This window comes from Pleurodeles waltl, chromosome 10 (genome assembly GCF_031143425.1).
Source record: "Pleurodeles waltl isolate 20211129_DDA chromosome 10, aPleWal1.hap1.20221129, whole genome shotgun sequence".
Lineage (NCBI taxonomy): Eukaryota > Metazoa > Chordata > Amphibia > Caudata > Salamandridae > Pleurodeles > Pleurodeles waltl.
The window spans coordinates 955,213,500-955,228,567 of NC_090449.1; the positions used below are offsets into that span (position 1 = coordinate 955,213,500).

General features: G+C 46.2%; 1 protein-coding gene across 2 annotated transcripts in view; it reads left to right on the forward strand.

The window, feature by feature from the left end:
• MALRD1 (MAM and LDL receptor class A domain containing 1) overlaps nt 1–15,068 on the forward strand; it is a 2,469,603-nt gene that overhangs the window by 1,511,442 nt on the left and 943,093 nt on the right. For both annotated transcript variants that reach the window (XM_069211777.1, XM_069211778.1), the window contains exon 26: nt 8,757–8,915. In XM_069211777.1, the coding sequence (XP_069067878.1) occupies nt 8,757–8,915 (159 nt within the window). The remainder of the gene's footprint in view (nt 1–8,756; nt 8,916–15,068) is intronic.

The window sequence follows — 15,068 nt, forward strand, 5'->3', positions numbered from 1 at the left end:
TGTAGCTCTGCATGTGTTTCAGCAGGGCAGACAACACTCTGGACAACACGTTGGAAAATATAGGCTGGGACATCCCTGATGCCATGGCCACTGTTGTTTGAAATGACCCACTTGCAAGGAAATGGAGCACTGATAGCACCTGCACTTGAGGGTGGATTCCTGTGGGATGGCGGATTGCTGACATCAGGTCAGGCTCCAGCTGGGCACACAGTTCCTGGATTGTGGCACGGTCAATCATGTAGGTGATGATTAAATGTCTCTCCTCCATTGTCAACAGGTTCACCAGCGGTCGGTACACAGGAGGATTCCGCCATCTCCTCACATGTCCCAGCGGACGGTGCCTAGGAAGGACAACAGCGACCACAGAGTCAAACAACTCAGAGGTATGTACCCACAGTCTACACAGAGCACGAATTATAATCCAAAAAGTTGCCTGTATGTGTGTTGAGTCTAGGCCTAGGTATGTGTGACACACTTAAAAATGAACCCATGTGGGCCCCTGAAATGGCGGCTGCCTGACCTCTAAACTGGGACAATGGGATGTGAGGTAACTGCGCTGGCGTTGTACACCGTCGCAGTAGGCGGTCGAAGACCACGGCGCAATGCTGCATTGATTAACATTGGACCCTATGGGTCCCAGGAGCCAATGACGAAGTGCGCCGGTGGTGATGGTACGCACCGCCGCGGACGTCACCGCTGCGGACCTGACCGCCATTTTCTATCTGTTCAATCACTCGATACCTGATCTTCGACAGGAGAGGACCTACACTGCGAGTGCTGCTGTGACCTCGGTCTGGAAGAGACAATGGCTCGTGTATCTGGGGAAAGGGCCCCTGCCTTCACTGCAGAGGAGTTGGAGAAGCTCGTGGACGGGGTCCTCCCCAGTACACGCTACTCTACGGTCCTCCAGACCAACAGGTAAGTACACAGGGAGCACGTACTATGGGCTATGCCTGAGTGGAGAGGGCTGGTAGTAAGAATGAAGGGGGCACAGTTCTGCGTGCATTAAGGACTGTGAATGCATGTCCCACATGGCAAGTGTAGGGATGTGGGCCACTCACTTCGACGGTGCAGTTGCTAATGACTTCTCTTCTTCCCCTGTACATTTCATTTAGGTCAGCGCCCACCAGAAGAAGGATATTTGGGGTGCCATCGCCAAGGACGTCCGGACCCTGGGGGTCCACCACAGACGGAGCACCCACTGCGATAAAAGATGGGAGGACATTCGTCGCTGGAGCGAGAAGACGGCGGAGGCTCAGCTGGGGTGGCCTCCCAACGTGGGAGGGGTGCCCGTCGCGCCATGACCCCCCAGATGTTCTGGATTCTGGCAGTGGCCTACCCTGAGTTGGATGGGCGCTTAAGGGCATCACAGCAGACACAAGGGGGTGAGTACAACATCATTCTGCGGACTTTGCGCGCAGTGAAGGTGTCTGATTGGGGTAGGAGGGCTGTGGGTTCCCCTAGGCCAGGGCGAGTTCCGTAGGCTAGGCCCCTCCGTAATGCAGGCCATGTGACACTCCACCCCACCTCTGTAGAGTGCCAAGTACAGGTATACATGCCCCTGTGTCATCTATGTGTGCAGATGTCGACCATAGCCATGTAGGCCATATCCCAGGAACTGCATCTGTAGAGCCCAACAGCCCGGCGTAGTGCAGGGGGCTGCTGTGTCTGTATTGTCCGCCAACTGTAGCAGTAAGCCATGCACTCAACCTGTCTTCCTTCTGTCACCCCCCCCTTTTTGTGGTGTCCCTGTTCTTGTGTGCATCAGCATCATCAGGCGGAGGTACAGTGGCACCGGAGCACGAGGGAGCTGCATCCCACATGGCCATGGAGGGCCACACCACGAACTCTGAATACACCAGTGGGCCAGAGGGCGAGGGGAGCTTCACAGCGGTCACAGGATCTGCAACCAGCGACACAGACTCGTCCTCCGATGGGAGCTCCCTTGTGGTGGCGGCAAAATCTGTGCCGCCCACTTCTACAGGTACAGCCGCCACCCCCCCTACCAGCACCGCCCTCCCAGCAGCCTCTCAGCCTTCGACCAGGTGCCCGCTCACCCAGGAGGGTGGGCATCACCTTCGCCCCAGGCACCTCAGCCCCTGCCCCTGTCACCTCTGCTGCCCTCAGTTAGGAGGCCATTGACCTCCTCAGGTCCCTCACTGTTTGCAGTCTACCATTTTGAATGCCATCCAGGGTGTAGAAAGGGAATTGCAACACACAAATGCATTCCTGGAGGGCATTCATTCTGGTCAGGCTGCCCTTCATCGAACCCTGCAAACTCTGGCCTCAGCACTGATGGCAGCCATTGTCCCTGTGTCTAGCCTCCCCCCTCCAACCCTCCAACTTCCTCCACCCAGACCCAATTCCCTGTACCCCAGCCTATCCCAAGCACACCATCAGACCAGCATGCACACACCTCACCACACAAGGGAAGCTCAGGCAAACATAAGCACCACACATCCCACAGTCACTCACGCAAGCATCACACACATACAGACACACCAACATCCACTGCCTCCACTGTGTCCCCCTCCTCGTCGTCTCCCTCCTCCCTCCAAGTCTCGTCTACACTCTCACCTGCATGCACTACCACTACAACCACTAGGTCCCACACCAGCACACCCACCACCACACCCCGCTCACGTGCAGTCACCACCCCCAGTACCATTTACACATCCCCTGTGTCCTCAACCAGTGTGTCTGTGACGCCCCCTCCCAAAGTACACAAACGCAGGCACACACCCACCCAACATACATCCACCTCACGACAGCCTCCAGCGCATCCAAATGCACCCAAAGCCACAGAAGTTACACTTCCTACAACCACCTCCTCTTCCTCCACTCCCAGACCCCCTCCAGCTGCCCGTCCCAGTGTTCCTAAGAAACTTTTCCTGACCAAGCTTGTCCTCTTTCCCACCCCCCCTCCAATTCATAGGTCCCGTACTAGCACCTCAGCCAAAAAATCTCCGGGACCAGTGGAGCCTGTTGTTACAGGTATGTGGAGTGCACCGGGCACCAGGGCAGCCAGTGTGACACGGAGCCACAACAAAGCCAGTCCCCCCCCAGTGAAGCACCAGAAGTTGGACAGTGCCCGGCGGGAGAGGGGGAAGACTCCAGCCAGCAAAGCCGCTCACAAGGGTCCCGGGGGGAGTGTCGACTCAGATGTGACTCCACCCAAGGTGGGGAAAGGGCAGAAGAAATCGCCAAAGTCTGGGAGGAGCAGCACGGCTGAGAAGACCGCCATCATCCCTGCTGCCCAGGAGGCCACCGCCAGCCCAATCGTCAGTGGCCAGGAGGCCAACGCCAGAGTCAGTGCCCAGGAGGGCAGCCCGATCGTCACTGGCCAAGAGGCCACCGCCAGAGTCAGTGCCCAGGAGGCCACCGCTAGCCACAGCCCAGATGCCCAGGAGGGCCCCAGCAGCCACAGCCCAGCTGCCCAATGAAGGACCGCCAGCCCCAGCCCAGCTGGGCAATGAAGGACTGCCATGGCAAGCACCGCTGAACAGGGCAAGCACCGCTGAACAGGTCAGAAACTGCAAACTCAAGCACCGCTGAACAGGGCAAAGACCACCATGGCAAGCACCGCTGAACAGGGCAAGCACCGCTGAACAGGTCAGAAACAGCAAACTCAAGCACCGCTAAACAGGGCAAAGACCGCCAAGGCAAGCTCCGCTGAACAGGGCAAGCACCGCCAAGTCAAGCACCGCTGAACAGGGCAAGCACCGCTGAATAGGGCAAGCACCGCCGAACAGGGCAAGGACCGCCAACTCAAGCACCGCTAGCCCATGAGCGGCAGGGGCAGTGACGCAACTGGGACCGTCACGGGGTGAGTGATGCACTCTGGGCACCAGTCTCCCTCCAGAACCAGTGGAGACATGCATCCACTCCGTCTGTCCTGCACAGGATGAAGCACTCTGGGCACCAGTCCCCCTCCAGAACCAGTGGAGACATGCATCCACTACCTCTGTCCTGCACAGGATGAAGCACTCTGTGCACCAGTCCCCCTCCAGAACCAGTGGAGACATGCATCCACTACGTCTGTCCTGCACAGGATGAAGCACTCTGTGCACCAGTCCCCCTCCAGAACCAGTGGAGACATGCATCCACTCCGTCTGTCCTGCACAGGATGAAGCACTCTGGGCACCAGTCCCCCTCCAGAACCAGTGGAGACTGTTATCCACTTGAGAGACTGTGGCTTTGCACTCCCCAAGATGGTACAGTGGGCAACCCACCCACTGTAGAGACTTGAGAGACTGAGGCTTTGCACTCCCCAGGATGGTACAGTGGGCAAACCACCCACTGTAGAGACTTGAGAGACTGTGGCTTTGCACTCCCCAGGATGGTACAGTGGGCAAACCACCCACTGTAGAGACTTGAGAGACTGTGGCTTTGCACTCCCCAGGATGGAACAGTGGGCAACCCACCCACTTGTGAGACTTGAGAGACTGTGGCTTTGCACTCCCCAGGATACATCAATGGGCATGGAGCCCCCTCGTGGATCTGGCGTGGTGCACTCATCCGGCTGAGGTGCCCCCCCTTCCCTTCCCCCTGAGGTGCCTGTTGTATTTGTATCTGATGCCCCAGCAGTGTTCTATCCATTTTTATCAGGTATCTAGTGTGGGCCTCACCCATGCATTTTGGGCCCAGTGGTCCACGGACAATGACTTGTGCATTACCCGCACTACTAATCGTGGTGTATATTTTGTTTAATGTGTATATATATATGTAGATATTTGGTTACTGTATTTTGATATATTACAATGGTTCCACTCATTTCCTTTGGTCTTTGCATTCTTACGGGGGGGTTGTTACTGTAATGTTTGGGTATGCATTGGTGTGTGTGTTGTAGTGGGTGAGGGTAGGGTGGGGGTGGGGGTGTTGCGTGTGTGTGTCCCTGTCTTTTGCCTCCCCCTCCTCTATGTCGTAGGTGCAGTACTCACCGTTGTCTTCGCCGCCGGCGTTGATGATCGTCGTATAGGAGCAGGAAGACTAGTGCAGGATATGGAGTTCAGGCTCCATGGTGCCCTTCTTCCTTGTGGAGTGTGTAGAGGTGAGCGTTTTCCCTTTGAAATGGCTGTTTCCGCCGTGTTTTTATCCGCGGTGAATCCACTCCGGAAAAGGTGGCGGATTGGTAGGTTGTGATACTGTGGGCAGTACTTTGTCTCCCGCCTGTCTGTTGGCGGTGACCGCCGCGCTGTTTGTCTATACCGCCGTGGCGGTCGGAGTGTTAAAGTGGCTGTCTTTGTTGGCGGTTTCCGCCACGGTCATAATTCCCATTTTTTTACCGCTGGCCTGTTGGCGGTCTTACCACCGCTTTAACCCCGTCCGCCAGGGTTGTAATGACCCCCTAAATCTAAACCTGTTTTGTTACAAAACCCAATGACCATTGAAAAAATGCACGAATCAGCTAAATCTAAAGCAGTGTCACCAGCTTTGGAGGTTTATAAATAAAGGGCCAGCACAGCAGTGCTTTACGGGGTGGAATTGTAGGGGGTGGGAGTAGCCTGGGCAAGCTCACCACAGAAGAAAACATATTTGTAAGGATGCTGCTCTGCCTACCTAATTGTACATCTATTACACCAGTGTATATTAAGACACCGGCATTAGGTAAATAGAACACCAAGCTGCATTGAGACCTTTATTATTCAGGGTCCATTTTTGCGTCACATGTGAACTGACCTGTTACAAAGAGGAACTAAGGAACATTTTGCAACTAGTTAGCCATGTTTCATTTCCCTGGCTCCACCATTTCCAGACCTTGCTTAACAAACAAGGTCTGACCTGCTTCTGGGATGGCCCCAACCAATTGACAGTCCATTCAAAGGAGGCTCTGAAAGATTTCTATTGGGAATATGTACTAAATAGAGTTCATTGTAACCCTAGCGTAGGTAGACTCACTATACAATTCTTAAGTGCCAAACCTTTCCAAGTATTTGAATCTTATTTAAATAATACACAACCACAATTAGTAAAATCACTATACATAAAGTTCTGCTTTGATATTCTTCAGAATAAATCAAATAGGATCAGATGGTCATCTAACATTATTGTCGAGGGGGAGGCCCTCTATACATTAAGCACTTTAAATGTGGAAGAAAACCTTGAACACATGTTATGCTTCTGCCCAGCATACACCATCCTAGGAAGAAAGTGGATTAGGCCAATATGTTGCAATATGGGGACTAGGACATTTTTAGAAGCACTAATCATTTTAAAACCTGATACGTCACAGCCTATAGTTTTTGGTCTTAGTAGATACTTCTTCGCTGTAAATGTAGGGGCATATTTATAAGCACCTAGTGCCTCTTTGTACCACATTAGAATCATTTTAGTACGCTAATGTGTTGTTAAAGAGGTATTGTTACCACATCATATTTACAAAGTGGCACAATGCATGCATTGCGCCACTTTGTAACCCTTTGCGCCTCATTATGCCTACACCAGGCGTAATGTATGCAAAGGGGATATTCCCCCAATAAGGGGCACGTAAAAATGGTACAGTGGAATCTCATAGATTTTAAGTGGCATTTTTAATGCCTGCACAGAGCAGGTAATAAAAGGAGACACATCATTATTTTTAATGGGCCTATATGTACTTTTCAGGATTAACACCAACATTGTTGACACTAATCCAGTAAAGTACTGCAATAGCGTAACAAAATTATGATGCTATTGTCCCTAACCTGTCCCTAACCTGGGCCGTGGTGCGCTGTATGTTAAATACAGTGCACACATGATGGCGTTAGAGGGGGACAATGGGTCGCAAGAATAGAGGTGCTTCATGACATGAAGCGCCACTTTTCTTAAATCTGAGCCTAAAAGCTTTTATATACAACTGTGATTTCTGATCAGAAAGGAGTAGCTGCATCACGTTTTATACCATTGGAATGTTAATGAAAAATCCTCTTTACTGGTAAAGTCCAATTTAACATTACTATTTTAGAAAAGTTTCTTTTAGAAAGTGGGATTTCTCTGCTCTTACAGCTAGCTCTGTGTGCCAGCAGCCTGTCTCCAATACACATATGGGCCAGGTAACAGCTATACTTTGTGCATTCCCTCTAGACAGCCACAAACGCATGAAAGTTAGATGTGTAGTCATCTGCATTCATCTACATTCTGATGACTCTTCCTGGCAGGAAGGTGGAGGGGGGCTGGCACACCTGAGTAAGGAGTGCCTGTCTCCACACAAAGGGCTGATTACCCACTACAGATAGTCTGGAGCCAGGGCTGAGGATAAATGAACTTCTGTGAGCTTCCAAGACACTTCATTGAAGTCACCCTCACTTCAAAGGCATATTTGGGTATAAGAATCGGGTCTCTGACCCTACCAAATCAGACACTACTGGCCTATGAAGAACTCTGCCAAGCTACAAGCAGCACCACATAGCTGGACTGCTTTTCAAAAGGGACTGCTCTCTGCTTTGAAGAGTTACCCTGGTGCCTGCTGATCTCTTCCCTGCTGAGGAAGGACTGGACCCCTCTCATCTGAACCTATAGTGACTCTAAAGGCTTGTTGTCTTGCCTCCTATTCTCCTGTAGTCTCAGGCACATCAAAGACAGCCTGCAACCTGTAACCTGCACCTGGACTTTGTCTGCTGTGTGTCCTGCTCTGCTAAGTCAGGCCAATCCAGTCCTGGGCCCTTGGAAGTGAGTATCTGTGCTGTAACTAAAAAAAAACAATGTATCAATGATGTTGCACTGATCAGAACCAGTGCATTTCCACTCAACACCAACTCATTTCCGCTGTTGCCCAAGCTGCAGACCCTGCATATCCAACTGCATGGCTCACCATGGATCATCATCTCCGGATCCTTCACCTTGTGTGACTCATTCCAATACAGCAGTTAGACAATGATGCATCGCCTCAATGTCCAACACTACCTGATCTTCAATGCATCCTTGATGCTGTGCACATCAAAATCGATGCATCCCTTATCTCTCCTTGATCAACTGTGACACATCTCCTCCTATTCTCTGTGCATTGAGTCCTCAATGTCAACACTTCTTCTATCCAAGGTACTTTCTCAGCGCATCCTGCATGGGTTCTGTAGTCAGCCTGCCCTCCATTGTGGTTGGCCTGAAGTTTGGAGTTACTGGCATCTAGCATGACCTCAAGTAACCCAATAGCGCCATTGACTTCTGAGCACTATTTTTGGTTTATTCCCTAAAACGTCATATCTTGACTTCTACTGATTAGAGTTTTGTAGTTTTGGTCTTGTTTTACTCATACAAATATAAACTATTTTACTATACCTTTGTGGAATACTTTTTGTGGTGTTTTTATTGTGTTACTCTATGTCTGTGTTGCACAAATACTTTACACTGTGCCTCTTTAGATAAGCCCGACTGCTTTGTGACATACTACCCAGGGTGAGCAAAGGTTATCTTTAAGTGTGGATTTGGTTTACCCTTACTAGAGTGGGGGTCCCTGCTTGTGCAGGTGCATACACTGACAACCAAAAACCCAGTTCTAACAAAGGGGCTCTTACACAGCATGTGCAACTCAGTGTCTTAATGAGAAAGTAACCAACGTTTTCTATTAACACTAAAAAGCTGTATAAAAGAACACTGCAAAGCTGAACAAAAAATCATGTATTTCAGTGAATTGACATGATTTTAAATCACAGTCTCAGAACATGAAGTGGTTAAGTTGAATAGATAGACCATTTCTTTCACAACAAAATCGTGTTCCTTTTTAAAAAATAAACTAAGCAGTGGATTAATATTAATTAATTTGGTTTCTTCCTCTCTCTTAGCTCTCTATACCAATGTTACTGGAAGCTGCAATTTTGAAATCCCAGGACACTGGGAAAAAGCTTGTGGGCTTGCACAAGGAACTAATAATGACTTTAATTGGACTCTGGGTGATGCAGATGCCATTGCAGGAAGCTACATTGACAGTGATCATACACCAGGTATGTAGCATTGTACTATTTGGGGCTGCCAGTCTCTAAAGCAACATGAGTACCTTACCCACATTCTTTACAGAATCAAATAAATACAGTTTCTTATATTTTATTTCTTGATAAATATTCCACTTTGCTGATGAATACTAGTGGTGTGAGTGTGTGTGTGTGTGTGAAAGATATTCATGGTATCAAGCGAGCTAGCATGATATTCTGGCAGGACTCCCCGTACCTGGAACAATAAACTTAAGGATTGCCCCATTCCTGAAGAAGAAGCACAAGCACACAGATGTATCTTCCTTTCACATTATGTGATGCTATCATAGGTTTAAAGGTGGGGGAGTAAAGCCTATGAGAATTTTAGATGCACAGTTCCATGCATACCCTGTCACATATAGGTCTGAAAATGGTACCTGGCAGTGCCCTTAATGGAGGGTCGAGGATGGGAAAGCAGACTGTCAGTGGACACTCTATGCCTCTGTCAACACATACCTGGATATGCTGATAAATGTTATCCGCCCTTAGCAAATTTAAACATTTTGATCCTTGATCAGGGAAATGTAAGCAAAGACTTCACATCACGTCTTCTATAAATAGGATCAGCATTCTTACATCTTTAACTGGGCCAAACGAAGGATGTAATTGTGGCTGTCCCTGCAACAATTATCTGTTAAAAAATCTACCAAATAAAAAAGTCTACCAAAACAGAGAGGTAAGATCTCTTCAACATGTACTTTCAGACTCTGATCTCAACTACTTCAATGCCAGCCAAATACAATTTTGAACAACTTGTGGAAAAACATAACACCTTCCTTTCCAAAGACACCACACCTTTGAGATTAAATTGACTGAACCAATCAGTTCCAAGCTTTGTTAAGCATCTGCTAAAGGATCACACCATTATGTGCTCAGTGGACAATGCACTTGTTTGCTCTAAACTAAAAGCTACAAAAATAGTCTATAAACAGTGCACACTTGCTACCAAGACCAGATTTTAACAATAAGGCATTAATTCAAATTACAATTCTGGTAAATCCCTTTTTTAATTATTTTTGCTATTTCCTTTGCAAGACTCTTATCATGCTCATGCTCTGGTAAATGTAACCCATTTCTGGGAGTAAAACAGTATACTTCTCACTGACATGAAACTGAATAGCTACTTCAAAATCAACAAAATACTTTTGTTCTTACAAACATAGAGGAGCTTTCCTTTCTCCTCATAAACCTCAATATGACTGGTTATCACTTTGTTATAGTACAAATAAGCGTCACCAAAGTCAATTACCACTTGTTTTATTAGCTTGGTGCACCTTGACCACTGTCGATAATCTTCCCGAATATGAGAAAATCATGTCCAAAGTACCTACATCCTGAACAAAACCAAATCCTGGAGAAAAAATGAACTCAAATCTGACTCCCAATCCCCTCTCCAAATATAGATCCACTTCCAATCAGCCTTGGCTTAGAAAAGCCTAGAATGCAATAAAATATAAAGCCCCCTCAGTGACAATCAGTCTACAAGATGATGATGATGAAGATGATGAGGATGATGATAACAATATTAATAATGATAATATGATAATAATACATTGGGAAGCAGCCTCAACAATGACTCAGGAACAACGAGGTGCCGTTGTCCACGAAAGTGGAACAACGCTTTTGTGAACAACAACCTTGTTTTCCTCTGCCTTAACTAAGCATGTCCAGAACAATGAATATGCATGGTTAAGGCAGAAGAAAGCAGACTCAGGATCGGAGAGGAAGCGGTCAAGGTAAGGTTTGGGGGGTAGGGGTGGGGTAATGTTAGTTTTTAGGGGCGGGTGGGGTGGTCGGGGTAATTTTAGGTTTATGGGGTGGGGGTCAGGGTCAGGGTGGGTTTAGGGGTGGGGGTCAGGTGAGTTTTAGGGGTGGGGTGTGGGGTTGTAGTAGTTTAGGTTTTAGTGGCAGGGGTCGGGTTAGTTTTTGGGGAGGGTGGGGGGTTGGGGTAGTTTTAGGTTTTAGGGGTGGGGTGGGTGTCGGGTAGTTTTAGGAGCGGGGTGGGGGGTTGGGGGAGTTTAAGTTTTAGGTGGGTGGGGGAGTCAAGGTAGTTTTAGGTTTTAGGGGCAGGAGTCAAGGTAGTTTTGGGTTTTAGGGGCGTGGGTCACTGTAGTTTTAGTGGCGGGGTCGTGGTAGTTTTGGGTGGGGGTTGGGGTAGTTTTAGTTTTTAGGGTTGGTGGTTTTAGGGGTGGAGGTCGGAGGACGGGGTAGTTTTAGGGGCAGGGTGGGATGTTGGGGTACTTTAGGTTTTGGGAGCAGGGGGTTGGGGTAGTTTTAGGTTTTAGGGGCAGGGGCTAGGGGGTACTTTTAGGTTTTAGGTGGAGTGGGGGGCCGGGGTAGTTTTAGGTTTTAGGGGCAGGGTAGGGAGGTCGGGGTAGTTTTAGTGGTGGGGGTGGGGACTTGGGGTAATTTAGATTTTAGGGGGTGGGGTGGGGGGTTGTGGTGGATTTATGGGCGGGGTGGAGGGTTAGTGGGGTCGCATGCTGGAACCATGCATGCCATTCCACGCATGCCTTTACCAGGCATGCCTATACAACAAAAAATCGCTGTTTAGGCATTCGTGGTAAAGGTATAAGTGGTAACAACACTGTTGTTGTTCCAACTGCGTTGTTCAGACATCCATGGTTCCAGCATGCGTTGTTTGAACATATATTCAATACATTTATCATCATTTGTTTCATGTAGCCCTTTATATGCCATTTCAAACATAATTCATCACTACTCACCATATGCCTCAGTTTCACTAAACTTCAAACAAGGATGACAGACAACGTTTTGATGCCCAACCTCATGAAATTGGATTTCCGTTTTATGGCTCACATAGAGAAGAATGCATTTGACCTAGTATTCTTGACAAACTCTAAGTAAAATAATTCCACTACCCCCTTTCTCCAACTGTGAAATCGTGAGGTATTTCTTTGGACACATTCCTTTGAATGGTTCCGCAAATCAGCAATACAGCGAAAGTCGTCAAGTAAAACTTTTTTGCCTTAGAAAACATTTACTTTAACCTATGCACCTCAAAAACAGACGATTCAATAGATATTTTTCATTTTAAAAATTGCAATGTCAGGCTGCCTCAGTCCTAGCTCACCTCACTCACCCCTCTGAAAGGTCCTTTTAAACTTCGTAGCCAGACTCCTATGTTCAAGAATAAAGTTCCTCCTAATCCTACACATTTCACTTTCAGGTTCAAAATTATTAAATAATCCATTTAAACCATGTCAAAAAAGTAATTATCTGTCCTGCATTAGAGAAAGATCAGATTAGCCACATAGATGATGATTTGATACATTAAAATATTGAGTCAGTAAACATTTATGTGAGAAAAGTAACAAAAGGCAATCGATCATGTGACATTACTGATTTTATGCTAGTAGGTTCAGGAAAGTATCAACAAAGCACATTTGACCACAGTGATGGTCATGATCAGATATTTCCCACTGATAATAAAATGCACTGCAAATGTTAACGTTGTAATGTTCCATCTATTTAACATTCTTTTCTGAGCGCCTGAGGAGTAATCACATTTTCTGGAGGTTGCACGCATAGCCTACATCTAAAATAAAAAAAAACACCACTGAACCAGTTTGCTCTAATTTCCCAAGTGGGAATCAGTAGATTTTTTTTTTATTAAAGTTTGTCTTGCGGACTTACAGATTGAATTTTACAAGTAAGGAGGAAGTGGAAGATGCTGCTTTGGACTCTTCAGTGCATTTTGCATCCATCAGACCACTATACAATTGCATATCATAATAATCTAACAGCACTTTCAGTGATTTCATAGCCACATACAGTATTTCAACTGAGATACTTTTGGGCCATGCATTACCAAATTAGTAACTGAGGACCATAAAAAAGCCTTTATGTATGTACAAACCCCATTTTGTAATCAGTAACCTATTACTGATTATAGCAAAATGGATTTGGAATACAGTATAAGGAAAGGGCATTTTAAGGGCGTCCCTTCCTAACAGCACCCACAGGAAGATGTAAGAATTTTTTGCAACTGAAATGCAGTCGCAAACATTTTAGGTTTACCACCAACTTCAAGTTGGTGGTAAGCCACTCGCAAATGGAAGAGGTCCCCGAGGGACCCCTTTCCCCTTGTGAATATGGGCACAAACATGTTTTGAGAGCAGGCAGTGGTCCCACAGACCACTTCCTATTCTTAAAAATGAAAAGAAAACATGTTATTTCTGTTTTTGAAACACAACCCTTTTTCCTTTAATGAACACAGGCTGTATTTCCAAAAAAACACATGATGCTTTATTTAAAAGCAAGCACAGACATGATGGTCTGCTGTATCCAGCAGGCCACCATCCATGTGCTTTTAGAGATTCACAATGGGTTGCAACGCAAATTGCGACCTAATTCATGAATAATAATGAGGTAGGTCAATTGCGACCCACTGGGATTCACAAACAGTATAAAACACACTGTTGTAGCTGCACTCAATTATAGCCGATTAAGCCCCACAAAGTAGCTTTCATAGTGCCAGCTCAGTCTAAACGTTGCTATTAAAAGTGCCCCTTCACATTGAGGTTCTAATTAGGGGTTTGCAAAATTTGCGTAGTTGCTTTTACATAATTACTCAATTTTGTGGAAAAATTACATGAAATTATGCATAGTTATGCAAAAAGCAAATGTGACATTTAATGTTATATTATAGCACCAAATGCGCCCTTGCACCGATTTTGGAAGCGAGGAGGCGTTTTGTATTAAAATATAGCAGAAAAAAACAAAAGCCATGAGCAACATCTTCTCACAGCTTCTTTTTGGTCCTGAGGGCTTGCGGTAATGTTTTGCTGCAAAGGGCACGTGATTATGTGATGGGATATGATAGCATAATTTTGTGTAGTGACATCAAAATGCACAAATGTATGCCAGTGCAATGTAAGTTTCATCCAGACCTAGTCCTGATGAAGTAAAATACATGGAAGTCTGAGATGGATATGTAAGGTAGATTGTGGAAGATGTAGAATGGCTCCTATGTCTCTATTACTAAACAGTGTACATTGGTTTTCAAATGTACGAGGAACCATTTTTATCCTTGGCTTTCTAGTCTTTTAAACTATGCAGCTGAGTAAACCTTACCTGGCCAATGTACTCATTATTTTAGTTGGACAAACAGGACTTAGGAGCAGGAGCTCTCAAACATTCAGAACTGCTGAAGCTCCAAATCAATAGTTCACAGGAGCCACAGCTGCTTTCTGGAACTTTCAATCTTGTGATAGAAGGTCCAAAACCTTAAATTAAATACAATTAGGTAAGTACACTCTGTAGATTTCATATTATTCTAATGTTGCTTCTATTCATACATTACTTTAAATATAGTTATAACAAAGCACAAGTAACATTGATCAACTTTCAATTATAATAGATCACATTTACCTAATCATAACCATACGTTCAAGTAAAAAACCATACTACAACCTTAATTGTAGCCCTTGATCTTACCTTATTTAATTTATTGGAATTCTAGGTACTGGTATACAGAAAGTGGCTCCTGATTGTCAGGAAGCTGATTATTGGAATAATATCACTATTCTTGTTTGGTGCAGTAAAGGTTTCAGTAATTTAAACCTGAGATCAATCATTGGTAGCTATGGCACGGAACAACATGCTCAATTTAAGGAAATATGTAAAGCGTTTTGAAACACCAAAACAGTTAAAAAAACAAAAACACAAAACGGTGCCAATCACACTCCAATTTATAAAAATAGAGAATAACTTAATAAAAAGACATTAGGTGGCACCAAGGATATTATTTTTTTACATTTTAGGTAAAAATAGTGCCAAACCGCATTAGGTATTCGTCATCTGGCTTCACCTGTACTTAGACGTGATTTAATGCCAGCAGCGATTGAGAGTGGGCCTGGTACAGAAACCATGCTTGAAATAAAAGTCCAAAACCCTCAGAGAGGCAGGGCAGCAGACTGTGGCTAAGAAGGGCTCCATAGGACATAGGGCTGATGAGGTTCTGTTGAAGACATTGACATTTGGCACAAAAGCTTTAAATGGGAGCAATTCAAAATCTGCACCCAAGGAAGGTCCCTCGCTGATCAAATACTTTAGGCAACTTTGCCTGATGAAGATTTCTGTGATGGTCTTACTCACATTTTT